The following is a 25,370-nucleotide window of genomic DNA, read 5'->3' on the forward strand; positions in this document are numbered from 1 at the left end:
ATGCCTGAGGAATGGAGGAGAAGTGTGCTGGTGCCCATTTTTAAGAACAAGAGAGATGTGCTGGAATCTCCGTGGACTATGATGTTTGCAGATGACATTATGATCTGCAGTGAGAGCAGGGAACAGGTGGAGGAGAAGCTAGAGAGGTGGAGGTTTGTCCTGGAAGGGAGAGGAATGAAGGTTAGCCGCAGTTAAACAGAGTACATGTGTGTGAATGAGAGGAACCCAAGTGGAAAAGTGAGGTTACAGGGAGAAGAGATCAAGAAGGTGGAGGATTTTAAGTACTTAGGCTCAACAGTCCAGAGCAATGGAGAGTGTGGAAAAGAGGTGAAGAAGCATGTACAGGCAGGATGGAACGGATGGAGGAAAGTGTCAGGTGTGATGTGTGATAGAAGAGTTTCAGCAAAAATGAAAGGAAAGGTGTACAAAACTGTGGTGAGACCAGCGATGTTGTTTGGTCTAGAGACAGTGTCACTGAAGAAAAGACAGGAGACAGAGCTGGAGGTAGCAGAGATGAAGATGCTGAGGTTCTCTCTGGGAGTGACCAGGATGGATAGGATCAGGAATGAGTACATCAGAGGGACAGCACATGTTAGAGGTTTTGGAGATAAAGTCAGAGAGGCCAGACTGAGATGGTTTGGACATGTCCAGAGGAGAGATAGTGAATATATTGGTAGAAGGATGCTGAGTTTTGAACTGCCGGGCAGGAGGCCTAGAGGAAGACCAAAGAGGATGTTCATGGATGTAGTGAAAGAGGACATGAAGATAGTTGGTGTGAGAGAAGAGGATGCAGAAGACAGGGTTAGATGGAGGCAACTGATTGACTATGGCGACCCCTGAAGGGAAAAGCCAAAAGGAAAAGAAGAAGAAGAAGATGAGCTCATCCAGACAGATTGTAAATGATTATTCATCAGCTGTTTGCATGCCGCCCGTTAGCATAGGATGTTTTAGCAAGTTGGAAAGTTGGGTTGGAAAAGCAAAGAAAACAGAAAAACATTCAGATTCATGAACAGAGTTCAACAGTTCAGGACAGGAAATGTTAGAACAATGAATCAGTGTGACTGTGAATGAATACGTATTTACAGTAATCAGATAGATGCCCTCAAACACTCCTGACGAGACGTCATCAGTTTGACCCAAAGGTCGTTTCCAGTCTGCTCAAACTTGTGTTTTCTGTTTTTCTCAGGCGAGGAGTTTTACGAGACATCTCCATACGAGCCGATCCACTTCTCAGAGGAGTTCAGACATGCGTCCATCATCTCAGGTAAGGCCGTCACGCCGAGCTGAGCCGTGCTATGCCGCGTCCTGCCACGCCACACCGATCCTAGCTGCAGCGACTCTGAGGCCAACGCGCTCGCACCCAGATTGCAAATCTTCTGCTGATTAACACCAAGACGCACAGGCTGCCAGTGCATGAATGAATGCCTGTCTTTGTCATCAGGTGTGTGTGTGTGTGTGTGTGTGTGTGTGTGTGTGTGTGTGTGTGTGTGTTGCCTTTTCACGAGAACCATCGTCATTTAAAGGATGGGAGAGATGCTCGTCTGCTCCTATCAGCTGATTTGTGTTTTCACATTGATCACCAGAGACAGGCAGTGTCACCTCCTCATACTATAGAAACCACACTCTTGGTTATTTGCCCCTCGGGGGGGTTTATTTTATCTCATTATCAGAGTTTACGCAGATTCTGGTGGAGATCCGGGGGATCTCAACGTGATCGACAGTGGGGCTCCACTGAAACATGACAATGTGATCCTGGAACTGTAGGTGGCGTTAAAATGAGCACCGCCATGAGCATGCTAAGAAGTTAACGCAGATCTATAATTCGTATGGATAAAGATAAAAATGGGAATATTACCGCGAGTGAGAAAAACCGCTCCCGTCTGCAGTCCTGCTGCAATTTTCAGATCAATATTAACCGACAAAGCCGAGGGAGTGAGCAGAATGTAGAGATTTAGATGAGTTTCCAGCTTCATTCCTGTTTGACAGTGATGTCACCATTGTAGCCGTTAGCATTACTTCAACACACACTCATAATAATCAGCCAATATTAGCCCAAAGCTAAGCAGTCCTCATGTCAAAATATCCATCCAACTTATAAAAAAGTTGGATGGATATTCTGGAGGGTTCTGTTGGTTTTCTGTCTGTTAAAGCAATTTGAAATGTCTGACGATGTGATTAAGCGCTATATAAATAAAAGTTAATTTATTGATTGATTGATGAAACAGATTAGCTTACAATGCTAACGGTAATGTCAGTGTTCAAAGCTGTTAAACCCTTCCTGCATATAAATCCACTGCAGTCGTGTTCCGTTATCCGTGAACATACAACACACACGTGCACATATGTTTCTTGGACGTTTGAAATGGGCCGTGAACCTACTCGCATCTTCCTAAACGCCCTCCTCATCCTCAGCGGTCCGGCGCTTCAAACGGCCCCGTGTGTGTTTGCTTCACACACACCTCAGACGAGTGTTTAAATGTCAGAAGCCCCGAACAATACGTCGTCATTTACGCTTTCTGTACGTGTGTGTGTGTGTGTGTATGTGTGTGTGTGAGTGTGTGTGTGTGTGTGTGTGTGTGTGTGTGTGTGTGTGTGTGTGTGTGTGTGTGTGCTCAAACAGCTGTGAAATAGACTCGCAGCTCTGCAAATTGACTTCTGCTCTCTCAGATTAACACGAGTACAAACACGGTCAAAGAAGCAACCAATGCAACTTCAAAAGCACTTTCTTCCTCTCCATCCGTCCTATCTTCCTCGTTCACGAGCGGCGGTGCAGGCGGTGTGTAACATTTCAATTATTTACATGGTCCGGCCCATAAGAACATCACTGCCCAGCCTCATGCATTTTTGTATGTGTGTGTGTGTGTGTGTGTGTTTGCCATTTCCCAGCAATCTGTGCTGTTTGTTTGTCTCCAATCACCTGTCGACTGGAATCTGGAAGCACGATGTGAAGATTCACAGTCAGAGAGTTTGAAAGCAGATAAAGAGGCGAGAAGAACGAGGAGGGACCGATAAGAGGATAATACAAAGTGTGTTAAATAGCAGTGGCAGAAGAAAGAGCGCCGGAACATTAAAGTATGTTTCAGACAAGAGTGTCGCAAATCGATTGGAGGGGAAGGCGAGGCGTGACGGAGTGTTTGTGAATGTGGGGCTGAATATGTGTGAGAAGTTTAAAAAGAAGTGAAGAGCAGCAAGGATGTGAAACTTTCAACCTGCAGAGATTTGTCGGCTGAGGCTTTGGGGACACATTCGGGACGTGTCCGACTCCCCAGTGTGAGTTAATCCAGGTGCAACGGCCCAATGAGGTCGTGTTTCCTCTCTTAGTTATTCATGTGTTTTGGATTTAATCCAAACAGAAGCTTCTTTCAATCAACCTTCATCCAACCAGTTTGTGAAGCTGTGTATATTCAGTTTATTCAGACTCCCCCGGATGAGCCGCCGGACACAAGCTGATGATCTCCCCTCTCAGGTCTGGTGGAAGGGGGGGGCATCCATTGGTTCAATCCCTTCACGGACACAGAGATTAGAATCAACACCTGTACTGTGAAAAATCTAGAGGCTGAAACTGAATTTTTCTTTCTTCTGGATTAGAATAAATAGGAACAGGATGAAACTACTGTATATAAAATAAGTGTTATTTAATGTCAGTAGTGTGAAAAGAAAACTTATGAACTAAGAACAAGATCACAGAACAGTATTTCTTTTCAGAAGAGACACCAACCACCTGATCTCAGGTACGATGTTCGGTTCCTCCTATGTCATAAATGCACAGCAGGGGGTTTAAATCTCTTCTGACATGAGCTGCAGACATTTAGTCTTCAAATAGATTCTGTTCTGTTCTCAGAGTCATATTTCCTTTAGTCACGGTCTCGCTGTTTAACCCTCAACCTGAGGCTCCTTCTCTCATCTCTGAACTCTCTCTCTCTCTCTCTCTCTCTCTCGCCTGTGGATTTAATGGCTCGCTCTACTTCAGCACAGATACAAGCTGCATTTAAAAAGGATATATACTGTGTATACGTATATATGTATATATGTGTGTGTGTGTGTGTGTGTATATATATATATATAACCCCCTCTGTTACACACACACACACACACACACACACATATATATATATATATATACACACACACACACACACACACACATATATATATATATATGTGTGTGTGTGTGTGTGTGTGTGTGTGTGTATATATATATATATATATATAAATTTATATTTATATATATATGAGAGAGAGAGAGAGAGTGGGAGAGAGAGAGTATCCGGAGCAGGAGTGCGGGCCAATTAGAGAGCTGCCTTAGGTCGTCCTGTTATCTTACACACACACACACACACACACACACACACACACACACACACACACACACACACACACACACACACACACACACACACACACACACACACACACACACACACACACACACACACACACACACACACACACACACACACACAGGATCAACACATAAACCCTGCCCTGGGGTGTACGCACACATATATTTTATTAAAACACTCCTACATCCTCTCTCCATCATTCCTCAAACACACACATACACACACACACAAACACACACACACATACACACACACACACACACACACACACACACACACACACACACACACACACACACACACACACACACACACACACACACACACACACACAGTGTACATACACAGCTGAGACATGATCTAACAAGGTCAACAGCAGGACTAGAGGGATGATGAGGAAGCAGACAGAAGAAGAGGTTCGCTTTTAGAGGCTTTGAACAAGAAGGCTTTTACCGCGTTGACCTCGAACGCATTGTTTCTTAGACTAGGGGGGTTGGGAGTGGGGGCTGCTATCAGATGTAACCCAGTCAGACCAGATCTGGTTAAACAGATCCGTGAAACTGGAACTAAAGTCTGACCAGGGTGTTTTCAGTCAAATCCCACCAGAGAGTTTCTGTGGGATTCATTCAGTCTGTAGCGACGGTAACCTACTAATTTAGAAATGTCATTTCTGCCTCAGATTAAGGTTTGGTGTGTATTTTACATGAGAAACTTTCAGAGACTCTCGTTAACCTGCCGTAAACGCCGCGTTCAGACGCAAACTGAATGCTCGAAGCGTCAACCTGTGGATCCTTCCAGCGGTGGACGCCCACTTCATTTCACACGATCAATAAAGCTGGATGTGAGCAGCTCCTCTGCAGAGACCAAACACACTCATTTAATTGTTTCCTGCCTTAATGCAGTCATGAGACCAGTGGCTCACAGAGTGTATTTATGGGCAGGATGCACATGCTTCCCGTCCGCTCCTAAACTCCTTGTCAAACGTTCTGCATAACAAGCTCTTCAGAAACCTCGGTGGAACCAAATGTGCTTCATTTAGCTTTCAGCGTGGATACAGTTAAGCCCTCCGCTGACTTCTAGGTGTGTTTGGAGAACGAGGAAATGAGGCCGACTTTGTTTTATCGTTTGCTTTCTGATGGGATTGAACTTGTCGAGATATTAAAACGGTGAATAAATCCTGATGGCGCCGCTGCTGCTGCTCACACCAACGTGCACGCCGTCCCGTCTCGCTCCCATCAAAAGGCCTCATATGCAGACAACAGGGTTTGGGGTTTGTATGTTCTCCCTGTGTCTGTAGGTTCTTCCCGGTTCTCCTCCCACCTCCACAGACATTTAGCTGAGGTGAACCAGTCGCACCAAACTGTTCACAGGTGGGAGTGTGAGCATGCTAATGAATGACATCCCTGTGGAGGATGGCTGTTTCCACGGTAACAGCTGTTTTTTAGTTATTATGATAATTTAAACACATATATTCACTCATATTGTCTGATTAATGCTGATATTACTGAATAAAAGAAACACCTGAGAACAGAGCACATGGTCGTTTCACAAGGATCCCTGCTCCAGTTAGTTAGCTTAGCGTTAGCTACCACATCCTGAATCCACACACAGATACCAGTGAATAAAGCTGCAGCTGACCTGGAGTTTAGGCTTCATTTAATATCACTCATGTGTTCATCTTCGCTCTTTTGGGAAGCAAAGTGAATCACAAACATGTTTTTTTTATTGTTTGATGCAGATTTCAGGTTTGGGACGATTTTTTGTTGTTGTTTGTTTGTTTTTTTAAAACATGGAAACCAAAGTGATACTTCTCTCAGGGTAATGTTATGATCTCTTCACCAGGAAAGAGCATCTATCTCTAATCTGTTCCCCAGAGATCACCTCTATCAGCTCCCTGTTGGTTTATTACATCACATTTAAGCTGCTCTTCACAGTTTATCGGTTCATCGTCTCATCGGTAAACACCGCTATCACACATCAGCAGCTTCGCTGACTTAGGATCAGCTGGTCTGACAGGGTTCATGTGTTGGATTGATGTATTCGGGTGATACCTGCAACAATAATAGTATCTGTCATCCTGTCCCAATCATGTGATACTAGGAATTTTTGGCTGAAGTTTGTTCATCCCTTTGAGGGATGCTAAGCTAAAAGCTCTGGAGTTTGTTTTCCATCTTTATTTCTGTTCAGATTCTTCGCTGTCGAAGCTGAGCCCCTGCTCTGAAGCAGGGAAACCCTGCAACCCGTGTCTGGATGCCGCCAAGGCCTGTAATCTCAACGAGACGTGTAAACGTCTGCGATCCGCCTACAACTCCATTTGCAGCAAGGCCACGCCCCCACAGCCCTCTCTGGCCAATCAGGAGCCGTGCAGTAGGAAGAGATGTCAGAAGGTGAGACGGTTTCACAAATTAAATATTTCTTATGATGTTTCTTAACTACCTCCATCAATGCTGATTAATTAACCCTTTGTGCACCTCAGGCCTTGCGTCAGTTCTTTGAGAGGGTCTCATGGGAGCTGAGCTACCCCCTGCTGTTCTGCTCGTGCCCAGATCAGGCGTGTGCCGAGCGCCGCCGCCGCACCATCGTCCCCTCCTGCTCCCACCAGGAGAGGCACAAGCCCAGTTGCCTGGAGCTGAGGCACACCTGCCGCTCCGACGCGCTCTGCAGGTGAGACACGTGGCTGCAAGCAGCAGGTTATTATCAGGAGTAGGCAATCAGTGAAATCAACTGGTGGAGGGTTTAATTGGAAAGAGCACACTCTGGGGTTAAAATTGCACATTTGATTGATAACGACTAGCTCTAAAGGTTAAAAGAGCATGAAGAGGTGGAAGTGAATGAGCTCCATCAGTGCCTCCAGGCGAGGTGCCCTTGAGGAAAAAAGCAGCTTGTGCGTGATTGGCTGACGTTCAGCAGATAAGCTTGTGTTAAATGCAGTGATGGAGGCAGAAGAGAAGGTTTGTGAGGGGGCAGAGGGAGTTCAAACGGGTGTTACCGCAGATGCACAGATGCTCCAGAAGGAAGAGGGAGGTGTGAAATGGAGAATTAACACCCACAGAAGCATAGGAATCACATCAGAGTGAATTTATTTATCTGTATGTGAAGGATGTTTGCACATGGAAATGAGAGAAGGTGTTGAGAAGCACAGAACACAGGTCGGTGAGCAGACTGCAGACACGTACGACCAGCTGGTCACACACAGATCCACGCTGACATCATCACAACTTCATCCACTACAACCCATAATGTTGATTTAGAGACTCCGCACTCATGGGCATCTGACATCACCAATAATGATGTCTCGGAATTTATGAGGACAGCTGCTTGCTCCAACCTACTTCACTGTATGAACCTGGACCGTTTTACTATACGAACCTGGACTGTAGGAACCTGGACTGTTTCACTGTGTGAACCTGGACTGTTTCACTGTGTGAACCTGGACTGTTTCACTGTGTGAACCTGGACTGTTTCACTGTGTGAACCTGGACTTTTTGACTAGGATGTGTGGAATTCTTTAGATTTGTCCTTTGGTCCAGCTGGAACAAATAATAAAGCAGAATTTGGTTTAGAAGTTTAGAAGCAAATAGAAACAGATGAAAAAAAATAGTGAAGGTAAATAAACTAAATGAACATTGAATGTACATTTTTCTGCATTAAGTCAAAGTGAATTAAGTCAAGATGTTGAAAGAAGTGCCCTACTATGACCTGGCATTTTTTCTGGGGTGTTCCCCACCTTACGCCCCTTGGCTGGCTGGGATCCAGCACACCCCTGACCCACGAGACAAATAAGTGGCAGTAGGATGGATGGATGGATGGATGGATGGATAAATGGACGCTTGATTCACTTTTGTAAATGTTATCAGCAAGTATTTTGCTATGAGTATTTTTCTTTTAGTATTTTTGAGAAAAAAGGGGTAGCAGTTTAACAAGTCTACACTTCTTCCTACTCCTTTTCGGACAATGTTCACATCTTTCCGGTGTATTTATTATTGTTTATTAGTTGTTTTTGTTTTTATTATTCAAAATAAATGAACTCATTTGAAGATGTTCTTTTGAGTTCTTACAACAGGCAACACAGACACATCTAACAGGAACACAGTTGAACCCAGACGACCGTCTCATTTATTGTCCACATCCGGCGGTTTTTATTTTCTGGTCCTTTCATGGCACCGCCTCGGGGTCAGGACTAAGGCCAACAGCTGCAATGACATTGTCTTTATATAAAATGGAGCAATTACATGTAATGTGAGCACCTAAGTGGAGAACAGTCTGTACCTGTACAGAAACCGGCGGTCTGGTTGTTCGCGTCCAGAATCGCTTGAATAGCCAACATGCTAACGTGTGAGTGTGTAGGTGTGTGTGCGTCGGGGTTAAACTTCTACATGAATTCAGTTTATTTCCTGTCTGTGTTTATTAAAGTTGCTGTCAGTGATAACCCCACAGGTCAGCTGCACAGCTTTGATGATAAGAGACATTTAATTACAGACAAAATGAGCTCAAAGGGAAATTCTCCCTTCGTGAAGCTCTAGCCTTTCTTTTCCGTCAATGATAATGAGTCATTTATCATTTAAAAATCAGTCACAATTAATTAATTATTCCCCTTCTGACCGACGTGAGGTGTGATTTGTGTGTCCTGGAAGTTTGTAGGTTTCGTTATATCAGGTGTTCCTTTTGGGGACGTGCTGTCGTGACCAATCACATGTTTGGTTCCACACAGTTTATTATGTGTGTTTGCATTTATTACCTCAGGTAACAGAAGTATGCTCATGTCTTATGGTTTTTAACTGGCACCAAATCCCATAAAAGCTGATGCCTAACTAAACAAAAATGTGTTTATCTGTTAGCTGCAGTGTTTGGACAGGTCTGTCTCTTTTGAGAAGCGGCGCCTGCACACTTGGTTTATTTTGTAATGTCAGACTTCATGTCCTTCACGCTGCACCAACATGCTGGGAGATAAACGTGCAAACGCGGACACGTATAAATCGTCGCTGCTTCATGAGCTGCTTCTGGCTGCAGACGACACACACCGGGAGGAGAGGAGGGACGTGAGTCCCGGATGGGGCTCAGCTCCTCTAAGGTGATTCCTCTCTGGGGCTTAGCTGCATCGCTCTGATACTACACACCGCCGTTATACGCTCCAGTCAGCGTTTTCAGGTATTACACATCCTCCACAAGCCCGAGATTTCAACCAAGGAGGGTTTCTGCTGTGTTTGTCTGTAAGCTAGCAGAATATCTTAAAAAATTCACAAAGGAGTTCAGACAAGAAGTGTGATTGAAAAGGCGATTGGATTTTATTTACTTCTAGTTATAGCCGAAAAATGAGGCTCAAACGGCACAATGCACAGTAAATAAAGTCCTCTGGAGACGAGCGCAGGTCAGGGAGAGAAAATTAAAGAAAAATAGTCACAAATGAAGGTGAGCTATTCATGATTTGTCAGGATGTCATTTAAATAACACACTGCTCATCCTGCATTTTTTAATGTGATTTTTTTTTTGAATGACATTTTCTGAGCAGAATGACACCAACAATAACTATAGAGAAACAAACCATTATTCATTAAGCTGTTGTCCTGCAGCTTGTCTGATATTGTTTGTGCTTGGTGGGCATTCCATGATTGAAAGTTTAATTTTCCTAGTTTCACATGTAAATGTGCTTAAAAGTTGCAGAAATCCAACATGTTGTTTCTGCGAGGCAGCGTACGATTGCTCTTTAGATGCTTGTTGGTCAATAATGGTTTTTGTATTTAAAGCAAACCTCTGCTCTCTTTTCTTTTCTTCTGTTGTCATGGCTACCTGGAAGGATGTGTGCCATGTTTTTTTGTTCTCATCTCTACTCTTTTATTTTAATTCATTTTTTGGTCTTTCTGCCATTTATAAGAAACATTTTCGACTCTTTTATTCTGTGCAAAAGGCTTAAAAGACTAACAGCAATTTACGTCATTTAGTGGACTGGTCAGTTTATGATGCTGGTTCAGGAATTTCAAAATTGCTAGCTAATTTATCCTTCCAGCTAACAATTTCTGTCATCTCTCTGATTATAAAGCATGTTTAAGCTTGTTTAAAGCCCTTTGAAGCAGTCGTGTTTCCATTAGCATCCTTTTATTTAATCATTTAAAATGCAGCTTTTCTGTAGATGAATGTCTGCAAACCAATTTCCTCTGGAATAAAAACATAATTTGTCCTAAAGACAAGTGAACCACAGGACGTCCTGTTGAGTCAGATTCTCTTCTGAGGCTTATTAAACGTGTCAGTGGGATTTTAAATGAGGTTTTGCACATCAGGAGCAGGACCTGTATGACCTACACACACACACACACACACACACACACACAAACACACAGACACACACACACACACGCACATACAGAACTACAGCAGTGTGGATAAATCAATTTTCAACCACTCTACCCCAAACATACTCCTCACACACAACAGTTGGTCGTCAGCTGACTGCTCCACCCCAGCGGAGCACAGAGCACATTGATTGGCCGTACAAAGGTTTCATTACTACCTGAACTCCTGCTGGTCCTTTGGGTCCTGACGACCTTAGAGGAGACCGTTTGTGAAACTGTAAATAGGTACATGAGTCCACGTCACCCGATACAACACTTATGAAAATTTTAAATGGTCGCTGTTTTCCTTTCTCAGGTTTTTAAAATGTCGACGCATCAAACGTCCGCCACTCCAGGGGTGACTAGAAACGTGTGAACTCGCCCTTTACGACCTCACACCGATCGCCTCTTCGCTTCTAATGGACTTGTTGAATGTTTCCTTGAGGACACCTCTGATGGGGGTGTGGATTTATATATATACACCCCCCCTCCCGGCAAACGGGGAATGCGTCGCCTAACGACAGCCGTATGTATGCAAACACACGCATTGGTGCACCGACGCGTGGAGGGCTTAACGGCGGCGGCGGCTGAACGGTGTTTTAAGGCGGCGAAGCCAATCCGGCGACGGCGTCGCTCCATTACACGGTCAGTGAGGGGAGGTGGTGGCGTGATGGAAATAGCTGCCTCTTTCCTCAAGGTCACAGAGGACGCCGCCGGGCCGCCAACAGGCCCCGCTCGCTCGTATTGGAGCGCGTTGATCTCATTTCCTCCGCGCTCGTCGGGATGTGTGTACTTGGTTCGCAGGAGGAACGCGGAATGAGGGGAAATAAGGCGAGCGAACCCCCCAGGAGATGGAGCAGATAGAAGCAGAGGTGTGACCGAAGGCAATCTGCTCTGACGCTGATGGAGGACGACAAATCAGAAGCTATGCAAACATGTAAATATGGAAATGAGCAGTCCCACTTAGGGACCGTTAATTAAAGGCAACATCAAGACAAAACAAAGCAGCTAATCACCAAACACAGACGGATGCGAGCACACACACTCCCACATAATGAAGGGAGATGAGAAACGGAGGTTAAACACATCTCAACAAATGTCTCCAGCAGCAATGTCATTTTTCAGAGCATTTACAGCATAATGATGCTATAAATCATAGAGGAGGTGCAAACCAGTGTTCACGTCGAGAGCAAACAGAAATTTTGTGTTTGCACGACGTAACGAGATCTAAACACTGGAGACGTTTTATCTTCTCAATCAGAGACAGTGCTGGTTTCATCAGGAAGCCTCCGACACGTGATCGCCAACGTAAAATCTTCCCCAGATTCATTTTCACACTGATAATAGGGAAAAGATGATCCAAATCGCAACAGAACCAGAATTATCAGGTTTATTTAATTAATTTATACAGTAGTCTAAAGTTAAAGTGTTTCGCTAGTTAATCTGGATTTAAAGGAATGTTAATCTTTGTTATTCATAGATTGTTAAGGGTGGGGTTAGGACCCACATGCAGAGCACCAGGGGAGAAGTTCACATTCAGAGTTTATTTAACCAAAAAATTCCTAGGAGTTTCAGACAACAGCATGGAAGAGACCAACAGGCAAAACCCAGGAAGCACACAAAAACTCAAAAAATCCAAGAAACCTGAAGAGTCGGTGACAATCTGGCAGCAAACTGAGGTCTGAGCGGAGCTTAAGGAGGCGGAGCCTGATGACTGATGGGAGTCAGGTGTTTCAGCCACACAGGTGACCGGAATGAGTGGGAGCGAACCCAGATACTGGTGAACCATTCAGGTGTCCCACACACAGTCCAATGTTCAAACAGTGAAACAGATTGGAATAAAGTTTATTATCATCCTGATGAACATTTGTCTCACATGAACGTTTCATGGTGTTGGTTTTTCTTTATATACAAGAAGCGTAGGTAGCGTGTAGCACCATGTTGTGTCCATGCATACCTGCACGCTTCAGTGTTCAGTTTGACAGCAACATGGTTTACAGTTTCTGGAAGGAGGTTGTCTTTAATAGAGTAGATAATGGATGGACGGATGGATGGATGTGAATGTGTTTATCCTTGTTGGTATGAAAGGTGCGTTTGGTCTGTAACACCATGACTGCCAGGTCGGGGTCACAGAGACGGATGTTGACGTGTCTCCGATAGAAAACCGGCCCTTGTGTGAACAGCAGCGATTAAAGAGACTAATATGAGCTTTAAACGTGTGTTGACATTGGAAATAATTATGTGTGTTCGTTCCAGCTGGATGTGTGCGTGTGCGTGTGCGTGTGCGTGTGTGTGTGTGCGTGTGTGTGTGCTGTCCGACAGTCGGTAATGAGGCCATTGGGAATCATTCATCCTTGGTGTAATTTCATTTAATCTTCTTCACCTTCTCCTGACGGCAGCCTTAATAGAGAGCATCACATGAGACGTCATGGCTGATCCGTCTCACACACATGAAAATGTCATCAGAGCAGGAGGAGGTGTGTGTGTGTGTGTGTGTGTGTGTGTGTGTGTGTGTGTGTGTGTGTGTGTGTGTGTGTGTGTGTGTGTGTGTGTGTGTGTGTGTGTGTGTGTGTATGTGAGGAGGTCACATCATCTCCTGTGTCAGTTTATAAATTTGCTGAATTTATAGTCAATCATTCATCAATCATTTAATTCGCTATAATTTCATTTGAAATTCAAAAAGGTCTGTTGCTCAGAATTTGAGCCTCATCTTCTCATGCCATGGAGTACAATGCATGTATATTTCTCATAAGATATAGAGTTGGTACTTAGTGCAGGAGTCACTTAAATAACACCAATCCCAACATATTAAATATTCATCGACTCACTAAAGAAGTTTTAAAAATGCTAAGAATGTCGCTCAGGTTGGACAGGAAGCAGCAACAACCCGACCCCCGTCGGGTCAATGAACCCATAACCTTCTGCTGATTCAGGAGGTTTCCTTTATAAATATTACCTGAAATTCACCATTAATGGTATTTAATACAAAAATATGTGCTGTATTATATTTATTATAAGAATTTATAGGACAGTTTCAGCTTTATGAAGGCGAGGATCAAATTTGTCCAATTAATTCACACTACAGAAGAAGTTTGAAAAGAAAAACATTATTATGAAAGCTTTATTATGAATATTCTACATTATGACCTGAGACGCTCAAACGTGGAGGCGTCGTCCTTTAGAATTCCCACGACGTGACCGCCGTCCTCACGTGTCGACTCTTCATCCGTCTGAGTCACTGCTACACACTGCAGTCTGGGCTGACAAGTCAAGGATGAAGGTGTCACTCACATACACACAAACACACACACACACACACACAGACAATGACCTCTGTGTGAAAGTGAAATGTGCAGCACTCTGATCTGCCAAATGAGATCATTCTCTGTGGCCAACAGAAAAACAAGCACTTTCTTGTGTGGGCTACATGTGTATGTACACACACACACACACACGCACGCACGCACGCACACACACACACACACACACACAGCTGGCTGGCATCCATCAGTGTATATCAAATGAAAGTGAATCACACGCGTTAGTCTTCCCACTCATTCCACCAGACGACAATATGACATCCATCTCTAAACCTTTTCATGGGTCTGATAGATCCTCAAAAAATTTTGTTATAAATAATACATCAAACATAAATATTAATTCTGAATATCTCTCAGTTACTTCGTCAGGACTCAGCTGTGGTGTCTGACTTCTCTTTATAGACTGAAGCCCTTTGAACTCACTGTTATCTGTTCACATTGAACAATGACCTTAAACAGCAAAACCACCAGAGGAGCATTGACGTAAAACACAGCGTCATCAGCATATGGTGTGACATTAAACATCGATCCACAGCAATAAACATCAAAATAACATGACAAGAACAACACTCATTATCCCTGTTACATGGCGGTAAAATCCTCCTACTGCCTGGAGTATCAGAAGATCATGGACCTTATTTTATTCTTCTATTTGTTATTTGCAAGCAGCAAGTAGCTGCTAACTGCTACTAGCTAATGCTACCTCAGAAACCTAAACTTGTGATGTTTGTTAAAGTTGGGAAATGTTCAATTTCAGTTGAATAACACAGGCTACTATTGTAGGAAGGTATTACAGTACTTCTCAAATAAAACACATCTAACAGGTAGATGCAGTGTCTTGGGTGTCTTGAATTAGCCGATCAACTGTTACCACCCTGATCTTGGTACATACAGTCATACAATAAAGTGATATGTCAAGTAAACCAAATTAGCCCACATAGGCTGGTGTAGTTTCAGCTGTAAAATTAATGGGAAATAAGGAAAACATTATATAGCAGTGCTGTAACAGCTAGAAACATTGCAGTGACAAGTGTGTCTGAGAAAATGGGGGAAGCCTGACTTCACTTCTTGGAGGAATCACCAGCAGACGTTTGTCACTAACAGCCATTAAATGATGTCCATGAAATGAAACATCCTGTAAATCCAAAGGAACACATTCCTTACAGACAGTGAGCAATCACCAATATTGCACATCATTTTTCTGACAGTAAACTTTCAGTAAGCGGCCCTGAACGCCACACGAGGGTTGGGACAAGAAGAGGAAAGAGGGAAGTGAAGCAGGAGAGGAGGCAGGACGGAGAACATGAAACTGGGACAGGCTGTAGATGAAGCTCAGCGGCTGTGCAGTTATTGCCTGTGACAGTTTCCCGTACATTAACATATGCATGATGTGCTGCTACTGCAGGACACGCATGCTGCAAATGCAAAGATAATCTCCCCAACTACCCGATGAATCAGCCTTTTCTCTCTATGAGGATTTTCAGCTTTCAGTGCATCTGTTTGGTTTTAGAGTCATTTCGACTGCATTCACGGTAATGTGGAGTCAGACAGGTGGTAAACGAGACGACTGAACACCGTGAATAAAGAGGTTTTCATCTGGTATAACCAACAGCAGAGAAACAATCTGTCAACACTCGCTAACTTATTACTTTACCAAGATTAAGATTAAAGATCTAAGATTGATGGCAGATTAAGCAGTTTTTTAGCATAGTGAGAAAGAAAACTTCTATCAGATCCTGCATGTTTCTGCATGTAACGCTGATGGATGTGTTCTCGTCGTGTTGCTGCAGGTCTCGGCTCGCTGATTTCCACATGAACTGCCAGATGACACCTCACACTGTCACCAGCTGCCCCCACGACAACTTCCACGGCTGCCTCATGTCCTACGTTGGCCTCATCGGTAAATCTAACCGCTTTTTCTTTTTTGGTAACTTCAGTTGTATTTTTGACAAACAGGCCTCCATTCCTGACAATCCGTTTTACCGTAATTATAGATTTTTTCATCTCCTCTTAAATTAGCTTTTTTATGTATGTTGATTATTGATAGCTATGTGAAAATTTAAGCTTTCTAAAGATCAAATGCTTTTGTTCTCAAGTTACCCGAAAAAAAAAATTGTCTTACACAAAATCTTCCCTTTTAAAAGTACCAGTTTACTGATGGAACAAATGTTATTTTGCCAAACAGCAGCAGGAGAGTTATTCTTTTAATGTGTATTATTTATTTTGAATTAAGTAATGGATGAATGTTCTGTATAAATCTATAAATGCTTAAATGGCATCACCTTTTTGAATGAAAGGGTAAAGAGAAATAAATTGGACAGAATAATGACTTCAGAAGTTCCACAGGATGTGAAAAATTAAGAATTATAACAAAAATGAAAAGAATTATATATGAAAATACCACAGAAAAACTAACACATCAAAGTGTAAGAACTATGAATAGTAAAGTCTGCAGATTCCAGAACCATTTAAAAATCATATCTATGATGATTAACACAAACGTGTTCATTGAAACATCACAAAAACATGTAACCACATCCACAAGTGGTATTCCACAGGGAGCTGGTTTTGGGTCTCTACGTTTTTGCATGAGTCTTTAAATGTTAACTAGCTTAGCACTGATAGGAGCAGCCCATATGGAGCTGGGGGAGCAGGTCCTTCACTGGAAATCATTCGATGATTCACTTCTAATTTGCTAAAATCCTCTTTACCTTTCTTTCCTCATAATCTCCATCCTAATCCTCATTCCTCCCTACATGAACTGCCTCCCATTTCTCCCTCAGGCTCGGACGTAACGCCCAACTACAGCGATAGCAGTCCGTCCAACATCACCATCAGTCTGTGGTGCAGTTGCAGGGGAACCGGCAACCAGGACTCGGAATGTGACGCGTTCCACCGGGACTTCACACACAACACCTGCCTCAGTGAGTCCTCAGCGTGTGTCCCACCTCCCACCTGCAGTTTACTGGGATTGGCTTCAGCAAAGAGGAAAAAGAGGCTGAAGACGAGATGATGGATGGATGGATTTTATTTATTATCCTCCACATGAACACAATGAGGAAGGGGAAACAGGAATGGGTTCCATCCATCATTTTGATGTGGAGGATGACTAAAAAAAAAAACCCTTAAATATATTTTAACCCAACTTTAAGTAAAAACAGGGCACTGGGAAATTTACTTTCAAGATAAAACATGAGGAAGAAAGAAAGTCAGATTGTTGAAGTAGACTCACTGAATATAGCAGAGTACTAACATTAGCCAGCATTAACCACAATAAGCTAATGGTCAGTACTGGAATTAGTTGTCAGTGGCAGATCTGTTTACATTTCACTTAACCCACTAGTGGGGGTAAAGAGAGGCTGCCCCCGTTTCCTGTGAGTGGTTTGAATGGGGGGGATTGTGTTCATCAATCATTCAAACACATCCGACCGCTCACAGGACATGAAGCACAGACCTGCCAACAATGTCTGATGACCCCATGGACTGATGTGTAGAGTGTGTTAAACAAAGTCCAGGTTGTTTGTTTGTTTGTTGGTTTGGTTTTGTTTGTTGCTGTTTCCATTGTGGTTATTGATGGTGCAAATTAACTGAATGTGTCGACCTATATTCATTCCTTATTTAGCTCTCCATTAGTCTGTGGTTGACACATAGAAACCTTGTCTGTAGGAATTTCTGACCCAAGATGTTGGGGTATTTTTTCACATAGTTTAAAACTCCTGAAGAGTTTGTGTTTCATCAGCTAAGGGTCCCACCGTACAGATATCCTTCTGTAAACTAATTTAGAGTCTTAGTCATTAGGCTGTCTCCTGGCAACAGGAAGGAAGCTTGGCGCAGACGTGACATCACCTGATTGACTTTAAAATTTTCATGGGCTGGTCTCCATTTCATAAACTGGATCAAACTAATTAGGTATTGGTTAGTGTCGGCATTGTTGAACTACCCTTCAGTTTGCAGCTCTTCATTGACTTGAGGTATAGGGGTTCATTCATCCATGTTTGGGGTTTATCTTTACATTTTATCACCTTTTTTTAACTCAAACCAGGTGATTGTTTAGTTTCATGTCGCGTTAGATTCATATTTGGTCATGGAGAGGTTAGGTAAGTTCATGCTAGTTAGTTACTTGTGGGCTGTGTGTTGTGTAGTTCTTGATGTTTGTTTTTTATACTGAAGTCAGAGAACGTTAAAACAAAGGTTGAATAAACCTTCAAGGCCGGTAGGTTTTCACCGAAAGAAAACATTTTCAGCACCACAGAATATTGCTTAATGAGCATGGATGACGGATGGATGGATGAATGGATGGATGTATGGATGGATGGATGGATGGATGGACTGACTCAGATAAAGAAAGAATTCTCAAGTCTTGGACACTTTGTGAGTAAGACAGAAGTTTTCAGATTTTTGTCAAAGCTTTTTTCTTTTTTTGTACAGACACTTAAAGTGAAGTTGATTTTTTACCTTGTCTCCATGTATAAATCGTAACTTTCAAAATCACCCACCAACTGAGCTATAAGAGATACTTCAGACTTAATTCACATTCATGTTGGCCTCCCTATTATTCATAACCTCCAGATTTCCAGTGCACATCTGAGCGCATTATAGAGACATCATTTCCAGTGATCTGTGAAGGAAGATGTTAAAAATAAGAGTGCAGAAGCATTACAGGAGGAAAATATCTCACCAGTAGGCCCTCCTGGTTTTATTGAGAATTTAAGTACCAACAATAAATACAGGGACAGGTGTTAAAATGTCAAGTGAACAATTATTGTGTTGTCGCCGTCTAATTTGGCTAATAGCCTGTTGGAGCTAGGGTTCAATAATTTTGTTCTCTCCTCCACATACCTGCTGTTTATTTGCTCGATCTTTATCTTCCGTCACAGAAAACGCCATCCAGTCGTTCGGTTACGGCTCAAAGGGAGGGACTCTGCCCGTAACCGAGCCATCGTCCACCGTCCTGCCCCCCGCCCAACCGCCAATCATCTCCAAACCCGCCCCGTCTCTGCACGGCAATGCCATCAAGCCCATGGACAGCGCCTGTATGTTCTCCACTTGTGCTAACCTGCAGGTGAGGTTTTGACTGGATTTGGAAGGAACTTCATCTTAGAAGTGCTATAAGATTTCTTTCGGTAAAATAATGGAACTAAATCAGCTGAATGTCACATAGCAGCGCCTATGATGACATCTATGAACACAAACTGAATAAATTATAGGAAACTGTATAAATGTTCAAACATCTCCAGAAACAGACTTTTCCTGTCCAGAGACGACTAAGATGGTCTAACATTGGTGTGATCCTGTCTGCATCCAGAGAAAGAGAAAACATCCGTTATGTAAAGGAAGAGGTTAGGAAGGTCTGAGGTTGAAGGTCAATATGATTGCATATCCAAGAGAGTTCAGCACCAGTACCTCCAGATGTTAAGATTGGATAAAGTGAATAACTGACAGAAATTTTTAGTAGTTTTCAAAGTACCTTTTTGAAAAACTCTTTCTAAACATAAAATAAAATCTGAAAACTACGTGAAAGGGCAGTTCAGCTTTATTGTTAAGCTGGAGAAGGAATCAGGAATCAGTTATCATAGAGGGAAACAGGCTATTATCTTCTGGAAGATTCCACCATCGACTTTGAGCAGTAATCTGAAGTCACCGTGAGTTTGTCATGGTTGATTCCATCATAGCGAGACTGAAAGCTGTGCTCAATAACTGTATCTGACAACCACACAGCTGCTAAATGAGGAAGGTGTTGCTCTTAGTTCCAGTAGAGCCTGAACGCATCTTCCTGTATCCATGCTGTAAACTGACAAAGACGATGTAGCAGCAAAGATGACTGTGACCTCAGATTCCTGTGAGCCAAATAGTTGCAAAGACTAAAGAAAATGCTCAGCTCATACACTCTGATCCGATGTGAGAGGTAATGACTCTCCATACCAGCAGGGGGTGGTAGTCTGAATTCAGTAGTGAGAAAGACGAATGAGAAGGCTGGACATTCAGAAAATATTTTTACAATTATAAAATTATGAATTTTTCAGGTGAATCTGAGCTAAAATTACAACCGGCAGAACCTCGGTCTACTAAGAAGAGGTTAAGTCATGTTGAACTATCGATCTTTCTGTTTTGTGTCTTTTGTAAGAATTCGTGACAGATCAGCTGTTGATCTGATTGTGTTGCACAATAAATCAAATTGAGGTTAAGAGGATGCTGTCAAATTGCGAGAGCCTTCCGGCTTTCTTAATGTAGCTACATGAAAAAAGAAAAAACATGCACACTGAGAGCATTAAATGACTGCTGACCGATGGTCTTTGGAAATAGCAGGTAGACGACTCACCTTAATGGTCCAACGTATTTATGTCAGTTAAGTTATTTAGGGAGCATGCATTATGCACAGCCGGATTAGATGACAGAAAAAGGCCAGGTCCAGTGTTTTAGGTGAAAGCGTCCTTTGTGGCTGATCACACCGATACTGTTGCTCCACACTTTAACTTGAACTTTTTATTAGTTCAGTTTTTTTCTGCATTGGATTTCGTGTTGTGAAGTGAGCTGGGATTTTTTTCATTGAATTCATCATGAAAACTGACCAAAGTGAAAACCAGCTAAAGCTAAAGGTGTTGCCTATGACAGTCCATACGTCCTGTTAGCTCAGTGTCCTGCTGTCTTAGGGGGGGTTGGTGGTGTTTCCCTTATGTGGAGCCTCTGGACATCCTTGTGGCTCATTGCTGGCATCTGCTGCCGCTAGCTCCCTCAGCACACAGCAGGGTTTTGGGGGGGATTTGGCTGGCTTTCTTTCAGCTGACATGACTGAGCTGGTGCAGATGTTTCTAAGACAGGAGGGCAGATACTCTTGTAGGACATTGGAGCGTTTGCTGTCTCCGGAGAAAGCAAAGATAGAGAGAGAATTAATACCACCAGACAGAAAATCGTGAATTGAGCCCTCTGTGTAGAGCATGAAGGACTTTAAGAATCTTCTGGTTTCATTCACCAGTGATAAGAAAGTGGAGTGGATTTACCAGTCGATCTACAGTCTGCCCTTCACCAAGTGGTCAGACGGAGCGTTATCTTGAAGTACTAACTGAACAAACCAACCAATGGTCCGTAAAGCAGCTGCGGGAGTATCTCCTCCAAATGAAGATGCTTCCACCAGTTTGTTAGCAGGATAACACAAAACATCCAGGATGGACTTCCTTGAAATTTGTGGAGAAGGATGGTCCAGAATTGAACCTACTAACTGAAAGGATTTCCAGTAAACGTGGAATGGTGAGACGTGGAGTGAGATCATCTAAACAGCCCTGGTGGAGTCTTGGAAAATACCCGGCCACATGTTGGAGTGGGTGAGGGCTCTGTGGGTGTGTCACTCCCACTCCCCTCAGATCCTTGTTCCAGCAGTTATTTGTCAAACAGACTCGGGCGATCCATCTGTTGTAAGAGGACATAATCGCAGATACTATTTTCTGACTTACACAGTTCAGCCTCCACGCCTCCATCAGGTCCAAACTCTCTGTTAGCATTTTGAAAAATAGCTTTCTGAAATACCTGGAACCCAGTTTGTGCATTTCCTGTGAATGTTCGCGGTCTCACGGCAGCAGAGATGAAGTTACATCTGAAGGGAGACAGACAGTAAAACAGATGGTGACAAAGATACAGGATAAACAGCTTCCCTCTGGACGCTGCGCTGAATCTCTTTTCTGAATTGTATCATTTTTCCCACAGCGCCTGAATGCAGCTTTCATTTCTGTGCTGAGCAGTGGGTTTATGGGAAACGGATCTGCCGAGGCGTTCAGTGTCACGAGAGGTTACTGCAGTAATAGTCGATATGATAATGATCCATCTGCACGCACCAGCGATCACGCCAACATCCCGGGATTCGCATTTCAGTCGGAATGCCTTCCTATCGCTGAAAAGAGTTTTCTTCCTCCTCGTACAGCGATAAGATCTTATTGGCTCTCCCACCCAGGTACCAGGAGGAGATATGCAAATGACGCGCTGGCAAAGAGGCCGATAACGGCTGGAAATAGATGATGTGTGTGTTCGAGGAAGTGTGTGTCTTTGTCCGTGCTGTAACAATGAAGCAGCAGGATCGGCATCCTTGAGGCTGAAATTACAAACGTTCCTCCTCCTGAACGAGCAGCCGATTTGTTCGTGTAATGGTTGTAATGATTCACACGACTGGGTCGTACATGTTTTAATTATCACTGCCTCGGCCACAGAGGTCATACTTTCACCCACATCTGTTTGTTTGTCAGGTGTACAGAGATTTAAATTAAACTTTGGACGATTGATGGTTCGTGAGCTAGCCAAGCCAAACTAATGAGGAATGCGATGTTGGGTCTTGGTCGCGATATTAGCTCGGCTGCGTACGATTCCACTGACGTTTTGTCACCAACCAGCGTCCTGAATTTAGATTTAGATTTAGTTCAATTTAAAGCAGTCGGAAAAGGGTGGAGTGCCCTGCCCATCTGAGGTTCTTGTTTAGCACAGATAATTAGCCATTATTATTATTTTATTATTAGCGAAACAACCCGGTGGTGAAATGAATGGAGTGACGGAGTGGACTACTTTCACTGGAAGGTTCTGTGCTTCCACTTTCTCCGCAGTGCACACATGAAAACCAATCGGTTCTGGTGATCAGATGATTGATCCTGATGTGAGCCGGTGATGAGGAGTAAATGTTGGCTTCTTGTTTTCCAGGATGGAGGCCAGAAGTGCATCCCGTCTGATGAGTTTGAGTGTGAGGAGGTGAGGAGCTTTGATTATAGCTCTGCATGCTGACACACACACACACACACACACACACACACACACACACATACACACACACACACACACACACACACACACACACACACACACACACACACACACACACACACACACACACACACACACACACACAGAGTCATGTGGTAGGTCGTGTGTTCCTCCGTCTTCTTCTTCTTCAAGTTCCATTTCTGAGCTCCTGCTTGTGTCGCTTCTTTTCTATGTGCAGTTATGTTTACTTTTAATCATGAGTTTCCTTGGTCCTGACCGTAGTATCTAGATGTGAATATATACCGGTATTTAGAATGTGTTGAGGCTGCTGACAGACATCCCAAATGAGCACTTTATCCTGTTAAACTGTCATTTTACCATGTTAAAAGGTCATTTTGTCTCATGAAAAGTAAACCTCTGGCAGTGAGCCTGACTGATTAGATGTTGAAAGGACTCGACATACAAACATCACGGCAGAGAAAACTGTGAGCAGAATTTAATGTTGGGCAGAAGCAGGTGTAAAATCAGTTTTATTTGACGCTGAAGGAGGAGAGACAGGCTTTAAAACCTTCAGCAGTAAAGGGTTTTCAAGTAAAAAAGATGTGGCATTAAATTATTTTAAGAGAATTTCAATTTCATCTTAACAGCATTTAACATTTTTCTTTTAAATCTACTGCCAAAATGTTTTATTACTGTTAAAGAATTGAGGTAAGAGCCTGAGGACACATCAGTGTTAGAGTTTAGAAATCAGTCTCAGTTTGATCTGCTAATGATGAGAAGGCTTTGAACCTAAACCATCTCAAGCTATTGTCAATCTTTAAATAGACAAGAAGGTCCAAACACATCAACCAATCAGAACATGTTCTGACCAGATGCTTCCTGCTTCATTCAGCCTGTTTTTTATCAGTTGATGATCAGATAAATCTGATTTGGAATCAGTGAAATAAAGGAAAAGTGACCAAATATAAGGGTTTGTTCTTCACTGGGTTGATAAAAATCTGGTGTCAAAGAAAAGATCAGAGCTACAGTGAAAACTACGCTAAAACAGACTTCTAGATTAAAACTGGACCACAAACAGCATCATGTGACTCATATACTGAGAACTAATGGAGACGTTTGAGTCAGGACTAAAGCTGAATTGTAAATTAAAGACAAAAATGAGTGCTTTCAGCGGTGACTCATGGTGAATAGGTGGAGGGCTGCTCAAGCTTTTATCGCCATTTCACCGACACACGAAACACTTTCACATAATCACAGCTCTGACAACATGAAGGCTTCATCACATGTTTGCTCCAGGGCTTTTACATTAACGCTGTGATCCCCCCCATCTCTCTCTCAGGCTCTGTTGGCTCAGGGGTCGATCGATTCTCAGGACTCCTCCGGCCCTAAAAGCAGCAGCCGGCAGCCGGATCCACTCCTCCACCATTTCTGCGCGAGTCTCTCCATCCTGCTGAGCCTTCTGATCGTCATCTCCTAAAATATGACTCAGCTGGAAGCAAAGAGTTCAACATCCATCACGTGTCAGATTGATCGGGAAATTCTGCTGTTAATCAGCTGTTAATAACAAAATCAGTTTAAATAGATCATAGATTTTAAAGTTTGTTTTTAAATCAAATCTAAACCAACATTGGACGTCCCAAAAAGACAATGATCCCAAGCAGACCCCAAAGTCCTGAATCACTCTGGAGGGCAACACACACACACACACACACACACACACACACATACACATGACTAGAATTTATTTGAGGAATTTGCAGCAGAAAACAAGAGGAATATTCTATGACTGAAGGTAATTGTCCAGGAGGAATGGGCTAAGATTCCTCAATGCTCCCAGAAACATAGCAGTAAAAGTGTCTCTGCTAAGTTCTTGAGAAGTTTGTCCTTAAAGGTGTGATCGTTTAGAGACTTTTGCATTTAGACTTGGTGAAAGCACTTAAATATCAGTTATACTAATGTATTTAAACAGCTGGTCAACAGTAGATTTTACCTGTAAACCTGCTATGTAGTGGTGTTAAATACTTTTCCTTCCAACTGTACATAATGTACAAACACAAACGCTCCATAAAGAGAAAGGACAATGTAAACTAACAGGCATCCAAACATCGACAAGGACTGGAAAAGGATGGAAAACACACACACACACACACACACACACACACACACACACACACACACACACACACACACACACTGCAGCAGCAGCAAAAGAAGAAACTGTTTCCTGAGAGACAACAAAAGTAGAGACTCTTGGGATTTTGGATGACTTTGTTTCCAATGCTTAGCGTTTGAAGGGTGACTCCCTCCAGCCTTCTTTGGATTTGAGACAGCTGGGCTGAAAACACACACACACGAACGCACACACATACATGCACGCACACACTCAGAGTCTTAACACCGGCAGTGTGATGGAGATGACCGATTTCTTAGGCTGCAGATGGGGAAAGATCGCCCCACTGTTTGTCAGCTCAATTTATCACTCGCCTGGACCAACCAATCTATACTGCACACACACACACACTCACACACACACACACACACACACACACACACACACACACACACACACACACACACACACACACACACACACACCCTTCCCTTACACCTCGTTAGCGGGCAAACAGGGTCCCCTCACGAACACT

At 43.2% G+C, this 25,370-nt stretch overlaps 1 protein-coding gene across 1 annotated transcript; it reads left to right on the forward strand.

The window, feature by feature from the left end:
• On the forward strand, positions 1-24,382 carry LOC137608859 (GDNF family receptor alpha-2-like). Its single transcript, XM_068335449.1, has 9 exons — positions 1-109; positions 1,187-1,264; positions 6,531-6,730; positions 6,820-7,007; positions 15,780-15,889; positions 16,773-16,913; positions 18,867-19,051; positions 22,666-22,713; positions 24,065-24,382. The coding sequence occupies exons 1-9, from the start codon at positions 1-3 to the stop codon at positions 24,200-24,202; spliced, it is 1,197 nt and encodes a 398-aa protein (XP_068191550.1). The 3' UTR covers positions 24,203-24,382.
• Positions 24,383-25,370: the final 988 nt, after the last annotated feature.

The sequence above is a fragment of the Antennarius striatus genome, chromosome 15 (genome assembly GCF_040054535.1).
Source record: "Antennarius striatus isolate MH-2024 chromosome 15, ASM4005453v1, whole genome shotgun sequence".
In the NCBI taxonomy this organism is placed as follows: Eukaryota; Metazoa; Chordata; class Actinopteri; order Lophiiformes; family Antennariidae; genus Antennarius; species Antennarius striatus.